The sequence below is a fragment of the Alternaria novae-zelandiae genome (assembly GCF_023758075.1).
Source record: "Alternaria novae-zelandiae strain BMP 2774 chromosome Unknown scaffold_1, whole genome shotgun sequence".
Classification (NCBI taxonomy): domain Eukaryota; kingdom Fungi; phylum Ascomycota; class Dothideomycetes; order Pleosporales; family Pleosporaceae; genus Alternaria; species Alternaria novae-zelandiae.
In genome coordinates this window covers 2,745,075-2,758,081 of record NW_026056961.1, presented here as the reverse complement: position 1 = coordinate 2,758,081, position 13,007 = coordinate 2,745,075, and the positions used below count along the sequence as shown (strand labels likewise).

Below are 13,007 nucleotides of genomic sequence, written 5' to 3'. Positions count from 1 at the left end.
CAGCACTCGCTCCGCCAGCGACCACGACCACGCGCCTACACTTACCCGCTGCGCCCCCGTCTATTCGCAACTGCGACAACGCCGCGGAGGTGCTTCACGCTCCTGTAACCCCACACCGAGAACGCGACTTCTGAATGTTAGTCGTGGGTGACGACGATGCCGGCCGCGCGCCCCCGGGCCTCATTTGAGCCCATACCGCCCGATTTCGATGTGCGCACCTTTGTGGAGACCGCGGACAATTTCCAATATGTCGACCGCATTTCCTACGAGATGATCGCCAACAATGGCATCGAGGCCTTTGAGAAGCTGGTGATGCTGCACGTCATAATAGGCGGCAAGCCTCTGGTAATCGACGGGTTCGAGGAGGTTCTGGATCCTTGGACCTTTACACCTTCGTGGCTGCGCGATAACCATGGCGATAAAGGTAAGCGCAATTTAGGGCAATACTCGGCGCGCATGGCTAATAGCGAGACAGTCGAGAATGCGCGCAATCTCTCGACCAAGGAGAACATTCCTCTGACCATGAAGCACTATCTCAAGCACATGACGAAGCTGACCGAGCAATTCTTCGACGGCCCCGACGACGCATACCGCGATAAGGCGAGGCAGCGCATCTACCTCAAGGATATCGACTGTCCTCAAGTGTGGCATGATAAACTGAAGGAGCACATTCCCTCGGTTCTGTTCTACCTCAACGAGAGCACCGGTGAGCCTGGCGGTCCCGGCGCATTGGACGAGCCCGGTGGTCGCAAAGGACGCGGTATTGGACGCGCTGGAGATCTCATGAGCAGCCTGCCACCTGAGATGCGCGCGGAGAACCTCATGTGTTATATTGGTCACGAAGGCACCTACACCCCATCACATCGAGAGATGTGCGCCTCACTCGGTCAAAACATCATGGTCAATGCATCAGGCAACATCAGCGAAGACGGCAAGCAGGAGCGTCCTGGATCGTCCATCTGGTTCATGACAGAGAGCAAGGACCGTCATGTTGTCTCGGAATACTGGCTTTCGGTACTAGGCCACGACATAGAAGTGGAGAACCATTTCGCGCAGCTCATCGCTTGGAAAAAGGCCCCATTCCAGACTTATGTTGTAGAGCAGCGAGCGGGCGACTTTATACTCATCCCACCACTGGCTCCTCACCAAGTCTGGAATCGCGGCACGCGAACCATGAAGATTGCTTGGAACCGGACAACTGTCGAAACACTGGAACTCGCACTGAACGAGGCATTGCCCAACTCCCGAGTCGTCTGCAGAGATGAGCAATACAAAAACAAGGCCATTGTCTATTACACCCTTCAGAAATACTCCAGCCTCATCAAGTCCGCGCGCGCTCAAGTCGAAGCGGGTGGTGAACAGGCAGTTGCAATTCAAACGTCAGTCAAAATAAAGCAAGTGCAGAAGGATTTCAAGAAGCTTTTCGATCTGTATAAGGCCATTCTGCTGTCAGAGGCGTTTGCACCGGACTCACGAGAACACCCAGAGTTTCTTCCCTACGACAGCAACGTAACTTGTGCCTATTGTAGATGCAACATCTTCAATCGCTTCCTTAGCTGCAAGACTTGCAAGAACTTGTTCAGTTCGGAGATCGAAGAACCATACGACGTTTGCATGGACTGCTATTGCATGGGACGAAGCTGTGGCTGTCAATCAGGATACACATGGGTCGAACAGTGGAAGTGGAAGGATCTCCTCCACAAGTACGAAGAGTGGCGCGCTCAGATTATCGACATCGATGGCTTCGTACATGAGAAGACTCCGCTTCCACTGCAAGAAGAGCGACGATATCTTGGCAAGAAGACATTGGCCACAGTCTGTCAAGAGCAACTTCGAGTCCGACCCTTCGTCGATATTAAGAACCCGCAACCTGAGAGCGTGTCCGACGATGAGGAGCCTGTCGTTGACGAATACGGCAACGTCAAGAAGGTTGCGAACAAGAAGTCGAAGCAGTACCTTTCGAAGCACAAGTCGTGCCATTTTTGTCTTCACCGCCATCCGAAATGGAAGATGGCATTCTGCACGAGCTGTGACCTGTCCTATTGCTACGGTACCCTGTTTCGAGCACACGACATGATGCCGGTAAACGTCATGGAGGCTTACAACTGGAAGTGCCCACACTGCAGACGAGTTTGCAACACTGGCGCCTGTCGACGTGACCCCCGACAACATCCATACGAGCCCAAAGGAACTTTGCTCGGCCACGACACCAAGAAAGTGGCTGATATACGCTCAGTAGAGTGTCTTGTCGACTTCAGTGTGTCTAACCTGAACTGGTTGCGGGAAGAGGAGGGTATGGGCCAGAGTGCAATGCAACGCAGAATGCTTCAAGCGGAGATGGACAAAATGGCGGATCCTTCCCTTGATGCGCGATTCATTGAAGATGATCACGGCTACACCCGATACGGTATTACCTACTCTCCAGTTGAGGACGCCAACGGCGTCGTTCACGACAATGGTGATGGAGGGGCAAATGGTGCTCCATACTACCATGATCCCGGCATGGATGGGGAGATTCCGCGTCTGGGTCAGAAGCGTGGTCGCGAAGAAGACGAGGATGTACAGGGCGGCCGGCGGAAGAAGGCCAAGGCAAAGAAACAGAAGAAGAAGAAGGACGACGAAGCACAACCCCTGCAACCGAAGAATGCATCTGGCAAGGAATATCAAAAGGAGGTACAGAGGAAGCTGCTCGAGGATGCCAAACGCGAGGACAGGTTCATCATGGTTGCCGCAAAGATGAAGGGTAAATCCAAGGTGGTAAAGTTATCTCTGGCCACTGGCCATCTTGACCGAATCCGGCAAAGACCCGTCCCCGAGCGCGCCCCAGTGCTGCGACAAGGCACTCCTGAGGAAATCGAAGCGTCTGGCGACATGCGGTCCATTCTACAGTCCGATGTTGTGCCGAAGCCAAACACTCTCAAGAGCGTGGCTGAGAAAGAGAAGGACGCGAAGACATATCGGATCCGAGTAGAAGAGGATGAGGCATACTCAACGCGCAAGCGCAATCCGGAAATTAGCGGCGCTGCGAAACCAGGCAGGCCTCGTGGCTCCAAACGATTTGAAGAGATCACGCTCGATTCCGATGAGGAGTTTGGTGGCGAAGAAGACGAGCCCGGATATACTGGTCGCCCGCGTGGGCGTGCATCGAACTGGTTGGCGCGAAGGAATGAAGGTGAAGAAGACCTACCCACCGAGCTGCCGTCCGACTTTAGGGATGGAGCTGTAAGGCCCAACCGGGAGAAAGACCGAGAGCGAAGCCGCGTGTATAATGAGCGCCGAAAATCCATGCCAGCAAAACCAAAAGCTGGAATCAGACCTACAGGACCACCATCCGAAGATCCGGAACCCAACAACGCTGGTGATGTCTCCGGTCATGCCTCTGACCAGGATGGTCTTCACGAAGAGGATGACCAGTCTAGTGAAGCTTTCATTCTCGCACAACAAGCCGCTGCCGCTGCCCTGGAAGCCCAACGTCGGGAGGAGGAGGCAAAAGCTCGTGCAGAAGCTGAAGCTAGAGAAGCCGAGGAGAATCTGCGAGCGAAGATGGCGCTGTTCCCCGATTCGGACGATGACCAGCTCATGGACACATTCCTTGGTGATCTGCCCGCTGATGAGGAGCCATTCGAAGATGACACACGATCTGAGGACAAAAAGCCAGAGCCTGTCCGCACAGGGCCACCGCCAACTACAAACTCCATCTTGAGTGGGTTGAACGGGAAGAAGATCAAGATTGTTGCGGCATCCAAGCGGAACGGTAACGGGCCAAGCAAGGTCACTACCACGACGACTGTTACTGCACCAGCGTCCAAGTTTTCCTCCGTCAATAGAAAGCCCCAGGCTATCAACGTGTCGGATTCGGAGAGTGATGATGAGATTCCTGCGAGCGCACCAGCTCCGAAGAAACCTGTTGGCAGACCACCAGGTCGCCCTGCTATGGTACCGACCCGCGGTTCGAGTTCTGGGAAGCGTGGTCGTGGACGTCCAAGGAAGACTACGTGAAATGTCGATTAGCCAGGCGTTTGGAGCTTGCATTTACATAGGGCTGTTTGTTTGTTTGCTCATATACCATTGTTTCTTAGCAAGGCGTGGTGGATATTCCTGTGGCATCTCCTCGGAAATTCTGAGGCGGGCGTCCTGGTGCATTATTGTCCACGGTCATAGATGAAGCGTCGAATTCGATATTTGAGGTTGCAACATGTATAGTAGCTGCAATGCATAATACGAAACGGTAGAATCTTTCAGAGCGAGTGCATAGATCACACTGGTCACACAAAAGACTCGTCTTCTGCGGACAGGGTTGGAAGGCGACTCAGCCAATTCATGTGCACGTGATCTCGCACCGGGCTTACAGACGCGTCTTCCCACTTTAACGCCAATCCCACCTTGCCTCGCGATCGCAACACACCAACAACACCCACAATGCCGCCACTCCACATCAAAACTATAACTCTGGGTGCGTTCAAGGATGTCTTGTCGCGTTACCCTGCCATGGTCCCCGAGAAGCTACGCGACTTGGACGCGCAACGTTATGACATCATTCGCAAAGCCGTAGCTGCACAAGACGAAAGCGAGAAACACTTGACGAAAGATCAAGTCGTGACACTCGTGGAATGGAAGTTGTATGTGGTAACCCTTGAATCAAGATCACACATGCAGTTTTTGATCTAATGGCGGAATAGGAAGCACGGCACGTTTCGTCCAGCTTTGCTAGGCCTGGTCCAAAGCAACACGCCAGAGGCAGTTGAGAAAACGACCAAAAGGGCCTACGCTGCGCTTTGGAAGAGCAAATCATCCCAACCCGATGCTATCCCCGCGCTCAAGATCCTTGTGGGGCTGAAGGGCGTGGGCCCAGCAACCGCATCCTTGCTTCTCTCCGTTCTCCGACCTGCAGAGATACCATTCTTCTCTGATGAACTATTTCGATGGTCTGTCTGGGATGATGAAACAGGCAGCGCAAAAGATGGAACGGGCTGGCAGAGGAAGATTAAGTACAATGTCAAGGAGTATGAGATGATGCTCGATCGCGTGCACGAGTTAAGGATGAGATTGCGAAGAGGTTTCGGGCAGAGAGACCCTTTGGCGAGAGCGATTGACGTTGAGAGAGTAGCTTGGGTACTCGGAAAAGAGGGTGTGGATGTTAGTGTGCAGGAAGATCAGACAGAGGAGCGTGAGGGAAAAGACGCGGATGTACAAGCTGACACGAAGGCGGAGGAGGATGAGAAGGAGAAAGACGAAACACAACAAGAAGAGATCCCAGCAGTAACGAAAGAGGGCAGCGGCGACGAAGCAACGATTGCAAAGCCTGTAGCGAAGAAAGGCACGAAACGTAAAGCGTCGGAGGCCAAACCACCTGTCGAAGGTACCCGCAAGAGTACGCGGACGAAGAAGTAGGCCAACATCAGCATATCTCGACCGCTTCCCAATCGAGCGTAATCACAGATGGAGGAAGCAGGTATCAAGATCAACTAGTCTCCAGCATTCAACACAAATCACGCATCTCGACGCTCGCCAGTCACTATATCCGGGTCGCAATAATCCCGTTATCGTTATTCCCTCTTACCAATTCATCACACCGATGCCGCTTATCATCGGTATTCATCACTCTTCCCTGTCTAACCGTCACTAAGACATGAATATGCATACCTGACCCTACCTATCATTTCCATCGCAGTATCTCACACCGGTCAACGCAATCTTCACTCAATCTTCTAGCTCGTTCCCTCGCCTCCAAAGCACGTTCCTGTTCACCGTAACCGAGACAACCCTTCTGATCGGTGTGACGCCCAAATGTCATGCATGTCGGATCAGCAAAAACGCGGACATGATGGAAAATCACAAGCGACCTGGTGTTTCGTATCTACGGAAGTTTTTCCCGTCGAATGAAGCCCTGAAATGGATTTCTTGGGGTGAGGTAAGATCTGACGAGGTGCCCTTGCTTACTCTACACCCAGCAACACCTCGTATACCCGGAGATGAATGTCGCGGGGTCTGGGGTGTGGTGTTACGTGAGATGCAAAATGTGTGATGAGAAAGTGTCATGGCCAGTCTATGTCATGCATGAGTAGGATGACTGCCACGCGAGAAATTGCGGGGAAGCAAAGGGTCTTGTACACAATGGGCAATGATTTTCAGTGGAAGTAAGGAATGTGATGGGATGTGATGAGATTAGGCGGGCGACATAAGGTCGTCTCTTAGTTAGAAGTCGGAGTTCGGAGCGTGCCGAACGGGGTATGTCACTGGTCGACTTGATGGAGCAAGTTTGCCGCGGAGGTCTAATGTCGGTGACTGAGATGAAACGGCTCTTGGGTTGCGGCAAAGCGCGCTTGTGGGGAAATGGTGGTGGTGATGATGACTTGGATGGTGGTTTATCGCTGATAGTTGCAACCTGGACTTCGCTCATGGCGCGGCTATGGAAAATCGCTGTCGCCCCCAGGTAATTTCAACGGACGGAGTATGCATCACGGACCATTGGCACACATGGCATGGTCAGACAAGGACTCTTGAAGCAGTACTGGTAGTTTTCAGCACATATGCATGTAGAATCAGCTAACACCTCATATCCGTATAGACCTGTACGCATCACTCCATGCGGAAGATGACTCTCCTTCCGTGCTCCTGTTTCCCGATCCGTAATCCACAGTACATCCGCATTCGCACACTCCGCACCTCTTTCTAACCCCCCATCCAATATCCCCCAAATTACACATTCCTGCGCCAGTCTCCAGATCCAGAAGCACAACCGCCCCCACAACCCCATCACCGCGTTCGCGCCCCGTAATCCAACGCATAGCCTCGGATCCGGCAACCGAAGCGAACGGGAAACAAGGGAGACAACTCCGAACCCAGCGTGCTGGTATAGGTAGAAAGAAGGAGATTGACCACTATAGTGCTTCAGCCTCGCTAGATCGGGCTGGGATGTGAATCCTGCGCTGGCTCGGTTGTGATGAACTGCACCTTCGAGGTTGCTGGCTCAGCATAAGTTTTTCTGTCAATGCGCTGTACGCTGTATACGCTGTGTGTATGTAGACGACAAAGAACGCTACTTGTGACCAACCTGCCAGTACCTGGCTTGGGATTGTGTGCTAAGCCCCGCGAAACATCTTTCAGCGCGCAACTTTTAGCGATGGTGCACATCACCTCACCTCGCTTGCAGCCTCCCTCCACGTCAAACACCAACGAGCTAGCCACGATCCTGCACGTCAATATAGTCTTTGCTCAACTAAGCCCATCCTCCCCCAACCTCCGCGTTAGCCACAAACGAAAGCGATTTCCAGCTTACTCTACTTTCCCATGTTTCCGTCCTCATGCAATCGCATTGCTGTCTGCCAAACATATGCATGTGCGCCCTTTAAGTCTTTTGCTCGAACCTGCCTTCGCTAGCCTCAATCGCCCATCGGTGAGACGTCTGCGGGTCGCTCCTTCCAGCAGACTTGCTATCTAACTTGCGATATGGATGACTTGCATACAGTTATCCGTTGTCAGAAGGAAAAAAAAGGAAATAACCACTTGGACGTTTATGCAGGTAAGAGAAGGAGGATCCCCCGATCTGTACACCTGCATGCATGCAGGTTCGCGATCGGCGATCTGTGGTCAACATGTTAATGTCGGTAATGTTGGTGGGGGGAAATTGGCATGAGTTCAGCGTATTTTCAGGGTTCGACAACGTTGGGGGAACCTCCGTCCGGGTAAGGCGGCTGTTGAAAAAAATAAGAAGACGGCGGCGGTGGACATATTATTACTATGTATATACCGCTCGGGAGTCGGTACAATACCGATCGGTTGGGAATCTTTGTTGGGAGATTGGCTACATGCAGGTGTGTCGCAACAGGAGCGATGTCGGAAATTGACTTTTCCTTTTACTATGGGGTGCCGAGTTGCTAGGGGAGGGAACCGCAGAGACGGTTGCGGTTGTGGTTTGTCAAGGGTGGAGATGCTCGATGCATGTCCAACCGAGGTGTGTGGAGAATAGCATCATCACTGAATACGGTGAAGATCCTCATGTCGGTCAAGTTCAACAAGATCAGGCATTATGGCCTGTTCATGCATTATACTACACGGCTTGACAAACAGCCAATATGCTATCAAAGACACTTCAAAGAAGCGAAGAGTAGTAAACTAGCTAAGGACACAGTAATCCATCCCCTTCAGTTTGCCATGTGCGGAACAGCTTTCCAGGAAAGCCAAAGCCCCCTTGTTAAGCGCATCGCTTACCGAGGTTATGTTCTCATCGATCATCAACAATTCATCCTTCATTCTCAACCAAACGGAGGCCCAGGCCACACAAGAGAAAAAGTGGAAATAGATACAGAATGGTAATAGTAAATGCTGAGAAGAGAAAAGAGACAACGCCGTCTTTTGATAACGCTCGCCGATGCATGCAGCCTAGATCCAAGCTAAGTGAAAACGCCCTGCGCCTGCCCTTGGTGGTAGTGGTAAAGTCATGTTGTTGCTCTGTAATTCGTATATGTACACACGCGTGAAACGGGAATCCAATGTATGTGTGTTCGTACAGCGGGTAGATCTTGGGTATCGTGTAGTTGATGACGGAGATGACAGTAAAGTTGTCAGTGTACGGTATGTGGGTGTTGTTATTGCGATTCAGCTGTGCGATTGTCCGCTGGCTCTAGCTCGGGTGGAGGAATCTTCTTGACTGTTCCGTTGCTTCCACTGCGAGTGGATCGCCGGACGTGAATGCTGGCACGAGCAAGTTCGCCATTGGAAACGGAGTTGCTTCGTTGCGATGATGACGCGACAGACCTCTTCTTGCTGCTGAAGTTCAGGACCATTCCGTCGTCGCTCTCTGAATCGTCTTCGCTTTCAACAGCGTGGTCGCCATCGTAGCCAGCAGCGTCATCGATAGAGGCCTCGAGGTGATTGGCTGACGCTGCGGAGATCCAGGAGTGTTCATCAAAAGAACCGCAACCGACTTGAGTTGGGGAGCCGGCCGACGCGACCGAGGGAATTGATGGGTTCGACTCGGATTGTGACATGGCAGAGAATTGATCTTCGGAAGAGGAAAGAGCCAACCCGCGGCTTGATCCACCAAGAGGGCTATTCTCAGAAGACTGATCGTTTCGATGCCAGCTTTCTCGATTGTTATGTTGACTGAAGACTATCTCATCATCTGGACTTGGTGGACATGCAGTCTGTGCATGAGAAGATGTAGGCCGTGATCGTGTAATAGAATCGGTTCGCTCACGGGCTGCTGACTGTTCCACTCCAAGTCGTCGACGGTACTCATCCTTCGCGCGATCAAAACGGTCATCTGACTTCTTTCGTGCAATCGAGGTAGGGCTGGAGGGTCTTTGATCGCCGGCTTGAAGCAGTTGCGATGATCGTCTAGAATCGGGCGCCATCCCAAGGGTGGGTCCAGCTTCCAGGCCGTTTGCGGTCGCCCAATTCCGATGCAGGCGGGAGGACAGTGACGACAATGATGATTGCCGCGACGAGGGGTCAAGACGTTCAAAAGACTGAGCTTCTGAATGGCTAGGCGATGAGCTTCGAGCAATGGGAGACATGTCTTTTAGGGCGTCAGGTTGATTGACTTGGCCGGAAGCACATGTAGTGCTGATTGCCAGGCTTGGGACGCCATGGGCATCGTCGTCTCCACCAACGAGTCTATCGATTGACCTCGCGCGGCTATGTTCTTTTGGGGGTTTCAATTTGTCTCTGCTTCTCATGCTGTTGACGACACGCCGGGGCAGACCACCAAATAGACCACCCAACTGTGAGCCACCAGGTGTGTCTAGAGCCGTTGGGGTACCGGGTAGAGCTGGAGGAAATCCTGGAGATGCGGTTCGACCGGGAACCAGATCCGCTTGACGAATGGTGCTTATGGAAGAGATGGCGCGGTCTTGCATTGGCGGTCGCTGTTGGCTCTCCAGCATCTGGGCGGGTGATGCAGTACGGGAGTTGGGACTGTCAAAGTATCTTGACCTTTCTCTCGCCTCCGGACTTGCTGTAACACTGTGAGAGAGCGGATGCTCAGCTTCACGCGAGCGAGTCAGAATCTCTAGGATAGCACCGGGTGCTAGACTGCCACGTCGGCCTTCGTAGGGCCGGGCGTCTTGACTGATGGTACTACTCGAAGAGTTTGCGCTGATGTTGGGGGGCGCGTCCTGGTTGGTAGCTGAGCTCTGCGCACGGCGCCTTGAACCTGAACTGCGAGTTGTGAAACCTTTGACAAACTCGGATGTCTTCTTAGCGGCTGAGCGGAGGCGGTCGACGAAACCAATAGGGACAACGGCCTCTTCGACATCCTCTTTGGAAATCTGAATCCTTCTTCCATCATAGGACTTGCTAGGGTCTGTCTCTTCTGCCCATGAGATGTGGTTGGGAATACCGGATAGCAGCCACGGGTGGCGCTTGATCTCTGGTATAGTGATGCGACGTCGCGCATCCTTGATCAGCAATCGTCGCAGTAGGTCACGTAAGTTTTCATCAACCTCTTCGTATTCGAGATCATGCGGTGCCCTCTTGGTGCTCGTCATGGGCTGACTGTTGCGTCCGTGTGAGTTGGGCCGCGAGTTTGATTGCTCAGCGACGGGTTTCAGCCGATACCGAGGGATGTAGGGCTCGTCTTCGCTGATGACCTTCATCAGCGTGAATGTGTTTGTGTCGTGAAAAGGCACGCGCCCGTAGATAAGGCAGTACAGCGTGACGCCGAGAGCCCATATATCGATCCCGCCGTCGATGAGGGGAGTCTCTGCGTCAATCTCTGTACGGCAGAGCTCGGGGGCGTAGAAGGCCGGGGTTCCCACAGTCTTCGCCAGCTCAATGGCTTCGTCAACCTCCTGGTAGTCCGACTCAGAGTGTTCGCCGTTGCTTTCATCAGTCTTTTGCCGTCCCAAGTACGACACACCAAAGTCAGATATCTTGATGCGATGCTCCCTGGTTACAAGAAGATTGGCAGGTTTGATGTCTCGATGGATGACGTTCTGATAGTGCAGGTATTCTATACCCAAGACAGTGTCCTTGAAGGCTTCCCAAGCTGCATGCATAGTCATCAGAGGGACGTAATTGAAGTGTTCAGGGATCTCTTCGCCAGAGTCGGTCACACGTGACGAGGAGCTGCCAGCAACGCTCGGTACGCGGCCTCGGATGAGCTCCGTGTCGTAAGGGCCGTACATGGTTCCCTCAAGCCCATCGGCCCAAGAGTTGTTTACCGGCTCAGGCGATCGGAAAGCGGTCTCCATGTGGTCTTCGTGGTGGCCTGCGACGTCCGATCGCTCGCGAAACTGGACGCGGCTGTGCGGACGCTCGTCTTCTAGATGGGATGCTTGCGAGCCACGTCCATTGTCGGAGCCCTCGTCTTCAGAGTCGGTTGCGAACTCCAAGCTCCAGGGTTGATTGGAGGAGCCGTCCTTCCGACGTAGGTGAGCCTCTCTGGCCATGCGACGTTGCTGGCGGGCAAGCTTCTGGTGGGCGATGCGGATGATCCTTTCGTCTTCTAACGTTGCACTGTCATTGTCGAAGATGCCCTGGGACTCGCGCTTGAAGCGACGCCATTCGACGAGGCAAATCTCCCTGGCACCCTCGGTCCGCCACTTGACCTCGCCCAACTCGACGTGCTCGAGTACGATATAGACCTTCTTCTTAGCTGGGTCATCTATAACCTCGAGCAAGCTGACAATGTTGGGGTGGCGGGCCTTTTTGAGGATGGCTATCTCGCGCTTGATCTTGTCTTCGTGGCTGTTATTCTTGCCGAGGCGGCGGCGTTTGGAGTAGCGGTCGACGATCTTGATGGCGACGTAGCGGCCGTGCACCAGGTCCTTGCCCAGCTTGACCTTGCCGTGAACGCCTCGGCCAAGCTCGTCGATGATCTCGTACTGGTTCACAATCTTGCGTCCGGAAACGGGGTCGGCCTGGACATCGGCAATGTGGGTCTCCTTGGGCGCCTGGCGGTGGGTATGGTGGAGCCAGGGCGTGGAATAGGTACCGTCGTCGGGCTGGTCGGGCTCCTGGGAAGGGCGGCGGGTGGTGGGGTTGAAGAGACCAGGGCTGCTCACCGGTGAGTTGCCAACAGTGCGCGGGGCCGACTCCATAATGTCCCTGTAGTGCTCGTGGGAGAGGCCGAAGGCGCCGAGGCTGGACAGCGAGTTGGCGGCCGAGTGGGAGGGGTGGGAGCTGCGGGAGCGTACGATGGGCGGGACATAGGGCTGGGGGTACTGCTGCAGGTGGAGGGCAGCATAGGACTGATTGGGGTAGACGGGCCCATCGCGGTGGCGGGGAGGGAGGGCGTAGGGGTGAATGGGGTCGACTGAGTTGGCCCGCACTGTCACGTTGCTGGCCGTCGAAGCGCTCGAGAGGTCTCGCATGAAAGCCGGGCGGTCGGGGGGAGGTGCAGCGGCGGGCGCGGCCTCGTTGACGGTGGAGAGCGAAGCCTGCGAGGCGTGGGCGCTCGTGCTGGGCGAGGGGTTCGACGAGGCGGGCGTGTCGCGGGGGATGGGCGACGAGTAGATTCGGAGGGGTTGTGGAGAGAAGTACGAGGGCTCTGGGTCGAGCGTGTGTATCTGCGATAAGAGGCTGGCGTTGAGGGCCTCTGGCACGGAAGGCACCTCGGAGCGGGGCGTGCAGTCGTTCTCGTCGTCCTGGCCTTGACTCGGCGGCGACGCGCCATGTTGCTGCTGCCCTTCTCTTTCTTCACCAGATGCCTCTGGTGCTTCTGGTGCCTCTGGTGCGTCCTGGGTCGGGGGGCACACAGACGACGCCGGCGACGAGTGCGCCTGGTCGTCCCGCACTTCCCCTTCCGCTGTCAGGCCCGCATTCGGGTCGACCATGGCAACCACAGCTCGGGACGTGTCAGCTCAGCAGAGGCGTGCAACCATGCCAGCCCGTCTACGGTTTGTCGAGGCGCACGTCGTGGGCGGATAGTCTCATGTCGCGCTGGGCTGGGCGGCGGCGGCGGTGTTACAGCGAGGGCAATGGCGTGGGTGCACTGGTGCTGTGAATCGACGTCGGGGTGAAGATGGTGGCAGTGGGCCGTGGTGGGCTCAACGGCTCGATAT

The 13,007-nt window shown here is 54.4% G+C and overlaps 3 protein-coding genes across 3 annotated transcripts; 2 read left to right on the top strand and 1 right to left on the bottom strand.

Annotated features, from left to right (window-relative positions):
* Positions 1-156: 156 nt before the first annotated feature.
* Positions 157-3,999, top strand: J4E88_000907 (uncharacterized protein; the record flags this gene model as incomplete). Its single annotated transcript, XM_049394580.1, has 2 exons — positions 157-424; positions 476-3,999. 2 exons carry the CDS (start codon positions 157-159, stop codon positions 3,997-3,999), a joined length of 3,792 nt encoding a protein of 1,263 aa, XP_049260409.1.
* Positions 4,000-4,419: 420 nt separating this feature from the next.
* J4E88_000906 (uncharacterized protein) lies at positions 4,420-5,391 on the top strand (the record flags this gene model as incomplete). Its single annotated transcript, XM_049394579.1, has 2 exons — positions 4,420-4,619; positions 4,680-5,391. The coding sequence occupies 2 exons, from the start codon at positions 4,420-4,422 to the stop codon at positions 5,389-5,391; spliced, it is 912 nt and encodes a 303-aa protein (XP_049260408.1).
* A 3,197-nt stretch (positions 5,392-8,588) lies between these two features.
* Positions 8,589-12,779, bottom strand: J4E88_000905 (uncharacterized protein; the record flags this gene model as incomplete). Its single annotated transcript, XM_049394578.1, has 1 exon — positions 8,589-12,779. One exon carries the CDS (start codon positions 12,777-12,779, stop codon positions 8,589-8,591), a length of 4,191 nt encoding a protein of 1,396 aa, XP_049260407.1.
* Positions 12,780-13,007: the final 228 nt, after the last annotated feature.